This window comes from Salvelinus namaycush, chromosome 19, assembly GCF_016432855.1.
Source record: "Salvelinus namaycush isolate Seneca chromosome 19, SaNama_1.0, whole genome shotgun sequence".
In the NCBI taxonomy this organism is placed as follows: domain Eukaryota; kingdom Metazoa; phylum Chordata; class Actinopteri; order Salmoniformes; family Salmonidae; genus Salvelinus; species Salvelinus namaycush.
The window spans coordinates 48,605,162-48,622,375 of record NC_052325.1 but is presented as its reverse complement, the minus strand read 5'-3'; the positions used below and the strand labels follow the sequence as shown (position 1 = coordinate 48,622,375).

Genomic DNA, 17,214 nt, shown 5'->3' with positions numbered 1-17,214 from the left:
GTCTCTGTAATCCTAGATTCAGATCATTCAGGCGGGAAAAAACATCAGGCGAGAAACTCGTCATCATGCATGTGGTCAGACAAGTGAGCTGCCCAGTGACACGAGCCTACCAGACGAGCTAAATTACTTCTATGCTCGCTTCGAGGCAAGTAACACTGAAACATGCATGAGAGCATCAGCTGTTCCGGACGACTGCGTGTTCACACTCTCTGCAGCCGATGTGAGTAAGACCTTAAAACAGGTCAACATTCACAAGGCCGCAGGGCCAGACAGAATACCAGGACATGTAATACTCGCCCACTGTCAGACTCTTTTATCAGTCCGGATACACGTTTGGCTGCCCAGAGGTGGAACGCAGCAAGACACAGACACGTAGTCTAATTAGTCTAATTGAATGTTATTCATTCATCATCATTGCAAACGTTGGCTAAGCTGCGCAGGAGGCAGACAGGCAGACAAGTAGTGTATTTTTGTCAGGAACTACGATATGGCAGCAACTACAAAGATCAGCCTACATCATCACACAAAACTGATTGTTTTTGCACCAAAGTGTAGGGACTACGTCCTGCTTGTGCAACTGCAATATCTGTTAAAACAGAAAGATAGAGAAGGGTTGTAGCCTTCATAATATACAGTATATGTTTTGGAATGTTTGTTCAAATCGCCACAGGATTTTTATTTCAGCTGTTCAGAAATATAAGGCAGCGACATAGGCTACATCATCATGGTTCCGTCATGGTTCCACCTGTCACCAGAGGGCGGCAGAGACTGTCCTAGAGACATTAATGACACTCAGGTGTGTCCTATTTACTCATTAAGATTTCCCTGTTAAAAGAGGTGTGTTTTCTGTTGTTCTTTGCTGAAGCTTGAATTGTGTGCCGTCTGCATTGTCTCCTGAGTGAGTTTTCCCAGTGTTACTGTGATCCTTCCATTACCATTTCTCAGTAAAGTATTATGTTTATCTTTAACCGCTGATTCCTCGTCTGGTCTCTTCTCTGCACCTGGGTTCAACCTCACCATGTCACAGCAAGCTTCAGCCAATAACATGGACCCAGCAGAGATCACCCAGATCAAGAATGTTGTAACCCACCAATGAGCACTGCTGGGGCGGTAGCAAGAACAACTCTTCCAGATATCAGAAACCCTCCGGGCACTTACCGACTCCCTCCAACCACAGTCCAACCCCAACATAGGAGGAGCCAATGCCCAAGTCTCATCACCCAGTGCTACAGGTGTCAGCGTAGTTCCTTCAGGGAAACTGCACCGGGAACCCAAGATCCCAGCCCCATGAGCGGTATGACGGCCACCCGGGAGGATGCAAGGGGTTCCTCACCTCCTCGTTCCACACCGATCGGGCCATGAACGCCTACATAATCTCTCTACTCTCGAGCAAGGCCCTGACGTGGGCAACGGCGGTGTGGGAACAGCAGCCACCATTCTGCAGCTCCATATTAGCCTTCACTGCGACGAGTCTTCGACCACCCAGTCGGCTGTTCAACATCCGTCAAGGGGCCAGAACAGTGGCTGACTTCGCCATTGAGTTCCGCATCCTCGCCGCCGAGAGTGGGTGGAATACGGAGGCACTGGTACCGCTTTCCACCAGGGGGGTTGTCTAACGCCATCAAGGATCAACTGGCCTCTCAGGAACTGGGAGAGGACCTCGAGTCCCTGATAACGCTGGCAATCAGGATCGACAATCGCCTCTGAGAATGTGAGACAGCACTTTTTTGACACCACCCCAGTATCCCGGGTTCCTGAGCACCCCAAGCCCCCAAACCCAGCATTGAGGAGCCCATGCAGCTGGGGCACACACGTCTGAGCCCACAGGAGGGCGACAGACACATGCACGAAAGCTGCTGCCTCTACTGCGGAGGTCTCGGCCATCTCTGTGCTACATACCCAAAGCAGACGGGAAACGCCAGGGCTCGCCAGTACAAGGGGAGACCCTGACGAGCTGTGCAGTTACCTCCCGGCTACCCAGTCACCGTCTGTCACTACCTGCAACCCTCCACTGGGACAACCGTCAGCACCAGATTCAAGCCTTCGTGGACTCCGGGCCGCAGATAATTGCATTGATCAAGACTTCGTCCAGAGAATTACAAATCCCCTTCGTGAAATGTCCCATCCCTCTGCAGATTCAAGCCCTCGACGGATGCCCCATTGGCTCCGGCCAGGTGGAATATCAAACCAAGCCCATTCTACTGCAGGTTGGGGTGAATCACTCAGACTCGTAGTTTTCTTTTGATCACGGCTCCTGAGAATCCCCTTATCCTAGTGTACCCCTGGCTAGCGCTACATAACCCACCACTCTCCTGTTCCACAGGACACATACTAGACTGGGGTAAGAACTGCCCCACCTAGAGCCTCACTGGATGCGTCCCCCTGCATCCAGTGAAGACCAAGATTTCTCTGCTCTCCCTCCTGAATACTTCAACCTCCAGGAGGCCTTCAGTAAGAGGCAAGTAACCACCCTCCCTCCTCATCGTCCATACGACTGCGCCGTAGAACGCCTACCCGGCTCCACCCCTCCCTGGGACCGTCTTTACTCCCTCTCAATCCCTGAAGCTGCAGTCATGGACAATTACATCCGGGAGTTGCTGTAGGCAGGTTTCATTGGCTCCTCAACACCCAATTCTTCACCAAACTGGACATCTCAACGCTTACATTCTGGTGAGAATTGGGAGGGAGATGAATGGAAAACTGTCTTTAACACCCCTAGTGGCCACTGAGTATTTAGTCATGCCATTCGGATTATCGAACTCACCGGCAGTCTTCCAAGTATTGGTCAATGACACTCATAGGGATATGTTGAATCGGTTCTTCTTTGTTTACCTCGATGACATCCTGATCTTCTCCAAGACCCTTCCGGAACACATCCTGCAGTTCCTCCTAGTTCTGAGACGCTCCTGCAGAGTTAACAATACATCAAGCTTGAGAAGTGTGAGTTCTATCTCTCTCTTTCCTGGGCCACATTATTTCTACCGCCTGCATCCAAATGGACCCTGTTAAGGTGAGGGCAGTCACTGACTGGCCCATCCCGCCTCACTCAAACAAGTCTAATGGTTCCTCGGGTTTGCCAATTTTTACAGGCGTTTTAAATGGAACTTTGGAGCGGTGGCAGCGCCTCTCACGGCCCTAACCCGCAAGTCCCAGACCTGTTTTGTCTGGACCCCTGAGGCTGACAGGGCATTCATGGAGCTCAAGGGACGTTTCACCTCCGGACCCATCCTCGTTCATCCTGATTCTACTCATCCCTTTGTGATAGAGGTGGACACCTCGGACACCTGAGCAGTGACATGCATTCACAGTGGAACGAGGGGTACAAGAGAATACACCCATGTGCCTTTCTTTCCAAGCGGTTCTCGCCAGCGGAACGCAACTACGATGTAGGCAGCCGGGAGCTCTTGGCAGTCAAGTGGGTTCTTGAGGGGTGGAGACACTGCTTGGAGGGGGCACCTCATCCTTCGTGATCTGGACATTCCATAAGAACTTGGTCTGCATTCAAGAAGCCAAGAGGTTGAACGTTCGCCAAGCTAGGAGGTTCTAGCCTATTGCCCGGGATCCAAGAATCAGAAAACAGATGCCCTGTCCCGCCAACATGACGTCTCTAATTAGGGACTCCGAGCCCATCATCCCCGGCTCCCGCATTGTGGCTCCCGTGTTATGGAGTATAGAGACCACGGCACAACAAGCCCAGACATGAGAACCTGACCCCGGCGGGGGTTCCACTAACAGACTTTATGTTCCGCAATCAGCCCGTTCTCAAGTGCTACAATGGGGACACTCCTCTAAATTAACTGGGCATCTAGGGGTTAATCGGACACTGGAGTTCCTGAGGCGGAAATTCTGGTGGCCCAACATGATTAAGGATGTGAGATCCTTTGTTGCGGCCTGTTTCACCTGTGCCCAAAGCAAGTCCTCCAACCTCTGCCCATCCCCAGCCGGCCCTGGTCCCACCTGTCTGTAGACTATCACAGGGTTACCTCCATCCCAAGGGCTCACCACTATTCTGGTGGTCATTGATCAGTTCTCCAAAGCAGCCCATTTCATTGCCTTACCCAAGTTGCCCTCGGCGAAGGAGACCGCTGATCTCATGATTACCCATGTCTTTTTCGACTACAAGGATTTCCCAGGTCATTGTCTCGGATCGAGGGCCCCAGTTCGTCGCACGGTATTGGAAAGCCTTCTGTTCCCTGTTTGGGGGCGCTGGTGAGTCTCTCCTCGGGGTTCCACTCACGGTCTAATGGGCAAACGGAGCGGGCCAACCAGGAGCTGGAGAAGTTCTTCCTCTGTTTCGTCTTCACCGAGGCCAGCAACTGGAGCAAGTTCCTCGTCTGGGTGGAGTATGCTCACAACACAGTACCGAGCTGGACTGTCGTTGTTCGTGGCGGTTTAGGTTCGCCCCCCCCCCCATTTCCTGAACACGAGCCCGAAGCGGGGGTGCCATCAGGCGAGGCGTTCATTCGACGATGTCGCCGCACCTGGATCAGAGAGCGATCCTCCTAGCTCATCTGCCCAACACCAACACCAGGAAAACCGGCACCGAAGGCTTCTTCGGCTCCTCCAACCGGGTCAACGGGTGTGGCTGTCCACCCATGATCTTCCCATTAGGGTGCACTCATGGACGCTCGCTCTACGCTACATAGGACCATTCAAGATCCTGAGTCGCTTCAACCCGGTCACCTATCGTCCCCAGCTTCCCAGGTCTATGAGGGTCTGTCCATCCTTCCATGTCTCCCGTCTCAAGCTGGTAAGGAACAGTCCCTTCTCTCCCCCCACACCTGCCCCTCCGCCCCCTCGACTTATCGATGGTCGCCCGGCCTACACTGTCCGGTGTCTGTTTGAGGCTCATCGGGTCCGAGGCACGCTGCAGTACCTGGTGGATTGGGAGGGCTACGGCCCCGAGAAGCGGCGTAGGTGCCTGCCCCGGACATCCTGGATCCGGGACTCGTTCTGGACTTCAACCAACTCCCTGGTGGTCGCCCTGGCTCCGCGGCTGGAGCCGCTTCTAGAAGGGGGGTACCGTCATGGTTCCACTTGTCACCAGAGGGTGGCAGAAACTGTCCTAGAGACATTAACGGCACTCGGGTGTGTCCAATTTACTCATTAATATTTCCATGTTAAAAGAGGCGTGTTTTCTGTTGTTCTTTGATTAAGCTTGAATTGTGTTCCATGTGTGTTTGTCTCCTTAGTGAGTTTTCGAGACTTAGTGTTTGTTGTTTTCCCAGTGTTACTGTGATCCTTCCTTTACTGTTTCTCAGTAAAGTATTGTTGTTAGGAATTTTATGAATAATGACTAAACAATTTCTACATTTAGATAAAACTATAACTAATTTAAACTCTACCCTGTATTATTATATCTGATTAATAATGTTAATTCATAAGGAAGGGATTATGTAGTATGAACAAGGAGGAATTAAAACATAATAAACACCATTCCAACTTAGTTAGAGAGGTTTGTGCTGTGGGTTATAAAGTAAACAAAAAGGATCGTTAAACTACGGTTGAACCGACCCAACTTAGCCCTGAGATGTTTAGATAAGGCAGTGAGTAACTTTTTAGGTCTTCCATTATCTTGAGTTGTCTGCTAAAGTGGTAATAAATATAGTGAGCCTTCAGGAGAATAAATGATATTGTGTGTCATGTGTGTGCACTGGTGAGTTGGAATGAACTTTCGAACCTGTTTTTATCTTGGTCAAGAGGAGGAGCTTTATTCTGTAACCAATGACGTCATATTTTGTATATAAACGGTTGTTTATGGTTAAATGGGAGCGTGCTCCGAGAATAAATACTATTATCTATTTTTAATAAGACTGTTCCCTGTCTATTTTATGTTAATAAGGATCTTACAAATTCTTAGAAACAGACAGAGTGATTTTAATTAATGAGCACATAAAGGAATTATGAAATTCCTCTAACAATTGTGTTTATCCTTAACCACTGATTCCTCGTCTGGTCTCTTCTCTGCACCGGAGTCCAACCTTACCATGTCACAGGTTCAGAAGGTGAGTAAAGAGCAAAACGTAAAGGAAGGAGGAGTGTGAGAGCAGCAGCTATGTTAGAAAAACAAATTTGTGCGTAAAATATCACATGCGCAGAACGTGATCTGGATCCTCAGCTTTGAGAAAGAGATTTCCGGATGGACGGGGCGTGGGCGAAAACTTTGTATCCATATCCACGGCCTATATTTTATATTTGTGTTATTCAGCAGATGCTGAATCAATGCATGAAGTACAATGAGGGGTCTGAAAACACATATACTATACATTTAAAAGGACGCTTGGGTGCCAGTCTCTGTCTGTCTGTCCCAACGTGTTTTGACAATGAATGCAGAAACAATCAGGTATCCAAGCTGTATGTCTGGATAGTTTCTGATTAGAGACTATCCAGCAAGTCCAGCACCTACCTTCTTCAATGCTTCCAGCTTTGGAATCTTTCTTTTTGACCTTCTTCTTGGAGACTTTCTGAAAGGGGGCAAACTCTACCACAGCTGGGTACTCCTGTCCTGAGCAAATATTGACAGAGACAGATAATCATTAGACAACACCTGACACACAGATCAAACCATTACCATGGCACCTGTGGCTGTAGAAGGATAATCCTCTTGTCTCATGAAAGATTAGAGACCACACACCTACAGAGAGATAGAGAGCCATCATTGTTTGTCACCATAAACAAAATCCCATGGAGCATCACAACAAAACACTGAACACTGACTGTTGGGGATGTTAAAACACATAGCCTAACATATTTATTGAATTATATACTGAACAAAAATATCAACGCAACATGCAAAGTGTCCCATGTTTTATGAGCTGAAAAAAAAAGATTCCATAGACAAAAAGCTTATTTCTCTCAAATGTTTTGCAAAAATGTGTTTACATCTCTGTTTGTGAGCATTTCTCCTTTGCCAAGATAATACATCCACCTGACAGGTGTGGCATATCAAGAAGCTGATTAAACAGCATGATCATTACACAGGTGCACCTTGTGCTTGAGACAATAAAATGTGCAGTTTTGTCACACGTCTCAAGTTTTGATGGAGCGTGAAATTGGTATGCTGACTGAAGAAATGTCCACCAGAGCTGTTGCCAGAGAATTGAATGTTCATTTCTCTACTATAAACGTCACCAGCCACCCAGACAGCTGATGAACCTGTGGGTTTGCACAACCGAAGAATTTCTGCACAAACTGTCAGAAACCGTCTAAGGGAAGCTCATCTGAATGCTCGTCGTCGTCACCAGGGTCTTGACCTGACTGCAGTTCGGCGTCATAACCGACTTCAGTGGGCGAATGCTCACCTTCGATGGCCACTGGCACACTGGAGATGTGTGCTCTTCACGGATATATCATGGTTTCAACTGTACCGGGCAGATGGCGTCATGTGGACGAGTGGTTTGCTGATGTCAATGTTGTGATCAGAGTACCCCATGGTAGCGGTGGGGTTATGGTATGGGCAGGCATAAGCTATGGACAACAAACACAATTTTATCAATGGCAATTTGAATGCGCAATTTGAATGCAATTTGAATACACTGGAAGCTGTTGAAATTGTTGCATGCAGCGTTTATTTTTGTTCAGTGTATTTACAGCACTATACCACTACCTACTTTCATGTGCTGAAAAACATTATAACATTGTGTAAACACTAACTGCTAAGCACTAACACATTGGTAACAAGGAATATTTAGGAGAGGTTTCCAGGACACAGATAAAGCCTAGTCCTGTACTAAAAAGCAAGCCCAATAGAGAATCTCCATCAAAAAATGTATTTTAGTCCAGGTCTAGACTGGTGTGTCTGGGAAACTGCCCCATGACGTTTGTATTATAGGTCTACGTGAAAAACGGTACCTTTGTTATCAATGAAAACATAGCCATCAAAGCGGTCTCTGAAGAGCAGGATGTCTTCTGAGTTTCTGAAGTTAATGTAAACTCTGGAGAACAGGTGTGGATAGAGGCTGCGGGAAATGAGCAGGTTATTTTAGAAACCCATTCCACGAGAGCAGCCTATCTAGAGTGCGGGCATAATAGGGTGACTCCATAGACATGATGATGACATTCTCCAGTCCCTGCTTTTAGGTGGTAGCCTAATATTTAAATGGCTGTATAGCGTCCTTTCTTTGTTTTGGCCAGATAATTTTGAATTTATCCACTCAAGCTGAATAGGTTTCAAAAGCAGAGGTTAGGTGAAGTCAATTGTTTGATAGGTGGGGAATGTCAATATCACGGTGTTGGCATCACACGATGCAGCATGAATCTGAGAAAAACACTGATCTGTGCTGTCAATCTGGCATTTCGGGCAAATGCCAGATGGGCTGGTCCATTTTAGCCTAGTGGGCCCGTCTAACTTGAGTTTTTTGATAATTCGCCGGTTAATGACGGGCCTCAAGGGGAAAAAAATGGGGCGATGTATTTTATATTTATTATGGATCCCCATTGCCAAGGCAGCAGCGACTCAAAGCCAGTGATATGTCATTAGTAAAGGTTGAAAAAAGGGACCTAGACAGCTGCCCTGGGGATTTCCTGATTCTACCTGGATTTTGTTGGAGAGGCTTCCATTAAAGAACACCCTCTATGTGGGGGCCTCGAGGAAAGAAATGGGCCGGTGTGGGGTCCCAATCTGCCCCTGGTAGGCACTCTGTCCCAACACATGGTGTCATTGCATTAAATGTTCTAAATATTCACCTTTGATCAGCAGGGAAAAACTCGAAGTAGTCATAGGATGGAAGAGGACTGAGCTGTTCTTCCAGCTGGTCCTTGGACAGGTTGGGTGGAAGTCGCCTTATTACTACCTGGAACCGAGAAGGACATAAATGCACAAACACAGAATAGTGGGTTGAAATTACACAAAAATTGCCAAGACATCAAAGAAATTCAAGGTCATGAGCAAAGTTGGAATGTCTTCTTTATCATAGCCCAAAGGACGGCACACAGCGATATTGAGTTATGTCATCTTACCATCCAAATGCATTGTATTTAAAATAAATAAATATACATTTAGGCTGCATAGGCTTTGATTTCCTCAACTTAATGGCGATAAACCAGAAAAAAACGGGGAAAATATGTGCACTTTCCTTATGACACACCATTTTCAAACACCATGATAGTGGCTAAATACTAATCCTGGATGTTGTGTATCACAATCAGCCAATCAGGTTAAAACTATCAGAACAGGGGTTCCGTTTCTTTTACGCCTGCTGCGTTAGCAGCGTCGCATAAATGTAAATCAAGACTGTACGGTCGTGGCCAAAAGTTTTGAGAATGACACAAATATTAATTTCCACAAAGTTTGCTGCTTCAGTGTCTTTAGATATTTTTGTCAGATGTTACTATGGAATACTGAAGTATAATTACAAGCATTTCATAAGTGTCAAAGGCTTTTGACAATTACATTAAGTTGATGCAAAGGGCCAATTTTTGCAGTGTTGACCCTTCTTTTTCAAGATCTCTGTAATCCACCCTGGCATGCTGTCAATTAACTTCTGGGCCACATCCTGACTGATGGCAGCCCATTCTTGCATAATCAATGCTTGGAGTTTGTCAGAAGTTGTGGGGTTTTGTTTGTCCACCCGCCTCTTGAGGATTGACCACAAGTTCTCAATGGGATTAAGGTCTGGGGAGTTTCCTGGCCATGGATCCAAAATATCGATGTTTTGTTCCCCGAGCCACTTAGTTATCACTTTTGCCTTATGGCAAGGTGCTCCATCATGCTAGAAAATACATTGTTCGTCACCAAACTGTTCCTGGATGGTTGGGAGAAGTTGCTCTCAGAGGATGTGTTGGTTCCATTCTTTATTCATGGCTGTGTTCTTAGGCAAAATTGTGAGTGAGCCCACTCCCTTGGCTGAGAAGCAACCCCACACATTAATGGTCTCGGGATGCTTTACTGTTGGCATGACACAGGACTGATGGTAGCGCTCACCTTGTCTTCTCCGGACAAGCTTTTTTCCGGATGCCCCAAACAATCAGAAAGGGGATTCATCAGAGAAAATGACTTCACCCCAGTCCTCAGCAGTACAACCCCTGTACCTTTTGCAGAATATCAGTCTGTCCCTGATGTTTTTCCTGGAGAGAAGTGGCTTCTTTGCAGCCCTTCTTGACACCAGGCCATCCTCCAAAAGTCTTCGCCTCACTGTGCGTGCAGATGCACTCACACCTGCCTGCTGCCATTCCTGAGCAAGCTCTGTACTGGTGGTGCCCCGATATTGCAGCTGAATCAACTAGGAGACGGTCCTGGTGCTTGCTGGACTTTCTTGGGCGCCCTGAAGCCTTCTTCACAACAATTGAACCGCTCTCCTTGAAGTTCTTGATGATCTGATAAATGGTTGATTTAGGTGCAATCTTACTGGCAGCAATATCCTTGCCTGTGAAGCCCTTTTAGTGCAAAGCAATGATGAAGGCATGTGTTTCCTTGCAGGTAACCATGATTGACAGAGGAAGAACAATGATTCCAAGCACCACCCTCCTTTTGAAGCTTCCGGTCTGTTATTCGAACTCAATCAGCATGACAGAGTGATCTCCAGCCTTGTCCTCGTCAACACTCACACCTGTGTTAACAAGAGAATCACTGACATGATGTCAGCTGGTCTTTTTGTGGCAGGGCTGAAATGCAGTGGAAATGTTTTGGGGGGATTCAGTTCATTTGCATGGCAAAGAGGGACTTTGCAATTAATCTGATCACTCTTCATAACATTCTGGAGTATATGCAAATTGCCATCATACAAACTGAGGCAGCAGACTTTGTGAAAATTAATATTTGTGTCATTCTCAAATCTTTTGGCCACGACTGTACTCAGGGCAGACCTGGTTGTAGCTAGATATGTTTATTCGTAAACCACGAGCTCCAACAGTACAGGCCAAAAAGAGAAGTGAATGAAACAATGATTTCAAATATAAATATTGGTATATACATACAGTACCTGTCAAACCTACTCATTCAAACCTACTCATTCAAAGGTTTTTCTTGATTTTCACTATTTACTACATTGTAGAATAATAATGAAGACATCTCAACTATGAAATAACACATATGGAATCATGTAGTAACCAAAAAAGTGTTAAACAAATATTTGAGATTCTTCAAAGTAGCCATCCTTTGCCTTGATGACAGCTTTGCACATTCTTGGCATTCTCTCAACCAGCTTCATGAGGAATGATTCTACAGTCTTGAAGGAGTTTCCACATATTCTGAGCACTTGTTGGCTGCTTTCCCTTCACTCAGCATCCAACTCATCCCAAACCATCTCAATTGGGTTGAGGTCGGATGATTGTGGAGGCCAGGTCATCTGATGCAGCACTCCATCACTCTCCTTATTGGTCAAATAGCCCTTACACCGCCTGGAGGTGTGTTGGGTCATTGTCCTGTTGAAAAACATATGATAGTCCCACTAAGCGCAAACCAGATGGGATGGTGTATTGCTGCAGAAGGCTGTGGTAGCCATGCTGGTTAAGTGTGCCTTGAATTCGAAATAAATCAGTGTCACCAACAAAGCACCCCCACACCTCCTCCCCCATGCTTCCTGGTGGGAACCACACATGCAGAGATCATCCGTTCACCTACTCTGCGTCTCACAAAGACACAGTGATTGGAACCAAAAATCTCAAATTTGGACTCGGTCTAAATGTCCATTGCTCGTGTTTCTTGGCCCAAGCAAGTCTCTTCTTCTTATTCGTGTCCTTTAGTAATGGTTTCTTTGCAGCAATTTGACCATGAAGGCCTGATTCACACAGTCTCCTCTGAACAGTTGATGTTGAGATGTGTCTGTTACTTGAACTCTGCAAAGCATTTATGTGGGCTGCAATCTGAGGCTGGTAACTCTATTGAACTTATCCTCTGCAGCAAAGGTAGCTCTGGGTCTTCCTTTCCTGTGGTGGTCCTCATGAGAGACAGTTTCATCATAGCGCTTGATGGTTTTTGCGACTGCACTTGAAGAAACATTCAGTTCTTGAAATGTTCCGTATTGACTGACCATGTCGTAAAGTAATGATGGACTGTCGTTTCTCTTTGCTTATTTGAGCTGTTCTTGCCATCAAATGGACTTGGTCTTTTACCATATAGGGCTATCTTCTGTATACCACGCCTACCTTGTCTCAACACAACTGATTGACTCAAACTCATTAAGAAGGAAAGAAATTCCACACATTAACTTTTAACAAGGCACACCTGTTAATTGAAATGCATTCCAGGTGACAACCTCATGAAGCTAGTTGAGAGAAAGCCAAGAGTGTGCAAAGCTGTCATCAAGGCAAAGGGTGACTATTTAGATTTTTTTACCACTTTTTTTGTTTACTACATGATTCTATATAGTTTAATAAAGAAAAACCCTTGAATGAGTAGGTGTGTCCAAACTTTTGTTTGTCCATTGCAAGGGTGGGGGCAGGGTAAATGCCAATGGAGGGGCGGTAGGTAGCTGTCTAGTGGTGGCTTTTCAGCAGCCTGATGGTCTGGGGCAGAAACTATTGGCCAGTCTTACAGTTTTTGTAATGCTCCTATAATCAAAATCAAATCAAATTGTAGTGGTCACATACACATACTGTATTTAGCAGATGTTATTGCAGGTGTATCGAAATGCTTGTGTTCCTAGCTCCAACAGCAGTAGTATCTAACATTTCATAACAATATACACAAATCTAAAAGTAAAAGAATGGAAATAAGAAATATATAAATATTAGGAGAAATGTCAGAGTGGCATTGACTAAAATACAGTAGAATAGAATATAGTATATGAGATGAGTAAAGCAGTACGTAAACATTAAAAGGGAATAGTGTTCCACGTCTGAGTGATGGAAGCAGGGAGAGGTGGTAATGTTGCCTACCATCACCACCTGTTTGAGTCGTGTCATAGAAAAGCTTAGCATTTTAGCTAATTCGAACCCTTTTCCTAATCTTAACCTAATTCTACTAACTTGCAATGTTAATTATCCTAGCCTGTTATCCTATTAATTATCATAGTAAGTTCTCCTCACCTGCTATGAAAAGTAATTTCTGTATGTCAATACTGGCAGACCTTCCCTCAGAACAGTCTTGGTTTCTACTAAAGCGATACAGTGCTGCGTCAGAGAGGAATATGCGAAGCGAGAGGGATACCTGGACCCAAAATGTGTCTTCTCCAGCAGGTGCCGTTCTTTTTTTTCACTCACCAAGCAAGGAATATTTGTATGGAGGTCAAAGAGAAAGTGTTGAATTTAGTTAACAAAAAAAATGTCATGGCTTATTTGCTACGGGTGGCATATTTGATCGAACAGAAGTTTGGGAATGATTAGGTTGCTAGAATTATACTGAAATCAGTAGGACACGTGACATCCCAGCAACTTTGTGAAAAAACTATTTATATCGGAGTTGTGCCTGGTTGTCACTAATTATCATAGCCACAGACATGAACCCCGACCTATTTCTACAATTTCTGTTCTTAAAATGTGATTTTTAAACCTAGCCCTAACCTTAACCAAAATGCTAACCTTATGCCTAACCTTAAATTAAAACCAAAAAGCATTTTTTCTGCAATTTTTACGATAGAGCCAATTTCGACTTTGTGTCTGTGGTAGAGGTCTTGACGGGTCCACCAGATCTGACATTCCGAGATCCAACCCAGGGACCCGAGCCGGTCCGGATCCAAAATGCTGAGATTTGTCTCCGTCTGTGCAATTAAAAATATATTTACCGACTGGACACAATTTGACCCATCCTCTGTTAATTAAATGTGTGACTGAGGTGATGAGAACTGTGTGAGCTTGTTATGACTAGCTATTTCAGGGCAGGCGGAGTACCTGCTAAACAGAAAAGTGCAATTTTGGAGAAATGTGTAAAAGTCTGTGTAAAAGATTTGCGGCCCTTTTGTACGGTCAGTTACACATGCATTACGATGCATTTTATTGATAAGGAGTGGGAGTCAAGGATCTCTCTGTACTTTGTTCTGTTCATCTTTCCCTCAATCCTGACTAGTCTCCCAGTCCCTGCCGCTGAAAAACATCCCCACAGCATGATGCTGCCACCACCATGCTTCACCGTAGGGATGATGCCAGATTTCCTCCAGATGTGACGCTTGGCATTCAGGCCAAAGAGTTCAATCTTGGTTTCATCAGCCAGAGAATCTTGTTTCTCATGGTCTGAGAGCCCTTTAGGTGCCTTTTGGCAAACTCCAAATGGGTTGTATTGCCTTTTACTGAGGAGTGGCTTCCGTCTGGCCACTCTACTATAAAGGACTGATTGGCGGAGTTCTGCAGAGATGGTTGTCTTTCTGGAAGGTTCTCCTATGTCCACAGAGGAACTCTAGAGCTCTGTCAGAGTGACCACCGAATTCTTGGTCACCTCCCTGACCAAGGTCCTTCTCCCCCGATGGCTCAGTTTGTCCGGGCGGCCAGCTCTAATGAGAGTCTTGGTGGTTCCAAACTTCTTCCATTTAAGAATGATGCGAGGCCACTGGGTTCTTTGGGACGTTCAATTATGCAGAAATGTTTTGGTACCCTTCCCCACATCTGTGCCTCAACACAATCCTGTCTCGGAGCTCTATGGACAATTCCTTCGACCTCATGGCTTTGTTTTTGCTCTGACATGCACTGTCAATTGTGGGCCCTTATAAAGACGGGTGTGTGCCTTTCCAAATCATGTCCAATCAATTGAATTTACCACAGGTGGACTCCAATCAAGTTGTAGAAACATCTCAAGGATGATCAATGGAAACAGGATGCACCTGATCTCAATTGAGTCTTATAGCAAAGGAATATTTACATAAGTAAGGTATTTCTGTTTTATATTTTTAAGGCTTTAACATAACAAAATGTGTAAAGTCAAGGGGTCAGAATGCACTTTACCTCTAGGCAATACTGCCCTATTTTAGAGGGAGAGTTCACCCAAATGAATTCATTATTTACATGTTGGTTTCTTATGGAAAGGAGAGACTGTAATCCATCCTATGGTTAGCCACTGCCACCAACCATTAATATTAGCATGTTCTAACCAAAAAACTGTAATTCAACGTCCCCCAGTTAGCAAACTCTAAATCTCATGCCCAAATAATCTCAAAGTAACTTAAAGTAACTCAAATTTAAAAGAATCCCAAACACACCTGACCTGTGACTTTTATTTATTTATTCCAACCTGGTCATGGGCCTAAGCCATGTGACAATATGTAGAATTGCAGGAAATTAGCTTTAAAACATTTTTTTTTTTCCATAGGAGGGGGACCCCCGGTTAGGGGTGGAGCCAGCGAAATCTCACTCCAAGCCATTTTATAAAGTTGATCGCCCATGGGAAAGTACACATTTTTTCGTCTTCTCGACATTAAATAAAGTCAAGGACGAAATCGAAGCCTATGCAGCCTGAATGGAAAATGTTGTACGTACAAACAGGTCGACGAGGTATACTAATGTATTGCCGGCTACATACAATGCATTTGGACGGTAAGGTACGACTCAATATCGCCATCTGCCGGCATTTGGGCCATTTTTATTACTGAATTCTACACCGCGTTTCGGAGGTTGTTTTACGACATAATGACGACATGTTGATATCTAGTAATAATCAAATTCCGTTGCCTTTGACAGGTAGGCCCAAATACAGTTAACAAAACACAAGTGTGCGCTTGTTTACAGGCGCTGGTCATTGAATTTAATCTTTGGGCACCGGTGCACAGCCTACTTTTGCGTTTTTATCAACATAGCATAAGCTACAGTAAATAGCTTTACATGCATACACCTACGATAGTATTATAGCTTTATTGCTGTGCACAAACAAGCATACGACATCAGATCTGTTGTTGACATACAGTATATTGAATGCGCCTGTCAATACAGATCGTTGCATGGCTACGCATCATCCTCGCGTTCGCTGTCTGTGGTGCTGATTATCTTGCTCCTCATATCTGCGATCGATAGCAATAACAAACCCGCCATCAGTGGTCTGCCTACCTTAGTAAAGACCTCCTTCTTCTCTTCTTTCTGCTTTGAGTTAATGGAGACGGCGTCCTGTCCTCTCGGAATATCTCGGAGTTGTATTTCGACGACACTTCCCTCCCTGCCTCCGGTCATTTGGTCCTTTTCAGACCTCATCTTTCTCCCTATCCTGTGAAAGTCATTTTCTCCTCGCGAGAGTTCCAAGCTGAAGAGTTCTGCTAGAGCTGGTGCTGCTGTTTTTATGCGGTGCGCTATCTTCTCGTTAATCACAAACCATTCACGCAAATTATTTACGTATGTATTGCGTTAAAAAAGGCCTATTGGAAAACACCTTGTTCATATAATAAGGACGACCTGTCCCAAAAGGAACAAAATGATTGGGTGCAATTAATTCGGCTACAATAGTTGATCATTAAACAGTCTACAGGTCTGAGCTGCGAATAGGCGTATATTATGTTGATAGGCTGGTCGGTGGTGTGCTGATTAGTGAGAGAGTAGTGTATCAAGCCTTATAAAACCGCCACAACAGAAGTTAAAGGCCCAGTGCAGTCAAAAACGTGATTACCTGTGTTTTATGTATATTTCCAAACTATGAGGATGAAATTGTGAAATTGATGATAAGTCCATTTTAGTGTACGAGCTATTTGAAAAGACCACCTGAAATTTCAGCCTGTTTTCATAGACTAGACCTAACATAGTAAATGTAAATCTGGGACACACAAATTAGTATGATATGTAACGATACCAAATGTAACATAAAACCGGTTACTTAAGGCAAACAGAAAGTAGGGTTGTTGGTCTGGGTGAGTGTATAACACAAACGTCTAGCAACCCAAATGTTGCGTGGTCAAATCTCATCACGGAACACTTTTAGCTAATTAGCAACTACTTAGCACGTTAGCTCACCCTACCCCTAACCTTAAACCCTAACCTAGCTAACATTAGCCACCTAGCTAACGTTAGCATTATCCACCTAGCTAACATCAGACAACAAATTGTAATTCGTAACATATCATACGAATTGTAAGGTATCATACGACATGGATGGATATAAACAAATTAATAATTACAATACGAAACATATCATACTAAGTTTACCCGAGTCCAGGTTGGGGATGGAGTTTTGACCTCCCAGTAGTTTACGGTCTGGCCTCACCAGGCAGTAAATTAGTTAATAGACCAATAAGAGAGTTCCAAACCTATTTGCCAATAACAGATCGTTTTCAGGTTTCCCTCTCCCAGGCAGTCCTAGCAAAATGATTGCTTGATACATTGCTCTTGCTAAGAAGCTATTTGTTTCTTTTAGAACATTTTGATAGTTTT

The 17,214-nt window shown here is 44.9% G+C and overlaps 1 protein-coding gene across 1 annotated transcript in view; it reads right to left on the bottom strand.

Moving 5' to 3' along the window:
- Positions 1-16,047, bottom strand: part of upf3a (UPF3A regulator of nonsense mediated mRNA decay) — a 32,314-nt gene extending 16,267 nt beyond the window's left edge. Inside the window, exons 1-4 of the mRNA XM_039014353.1 lie at positions 15,907-16,047; positions 8,686-8,792; positions 7,852-7,958; positions 6,407-6,505 (exon numbers count right to left, since the gene is read on the bottom strand). Of these exons, the coding sequence (XP_038870281.1) occupies positions 6,407-6,505; positions 7,852-7,958; positions 8,686-8,792; positions 15,907-16,047 (454 nt within the window). The remainder of the gene's footprint in view (positions 1-6,406; positions 6,506-7,851; positions 7,959-8,685; positions 8,793-15,906) is intronic.
- Between the last annotated feature and the right edge of the window lie 1,167 nt (positions 16,048-17,214).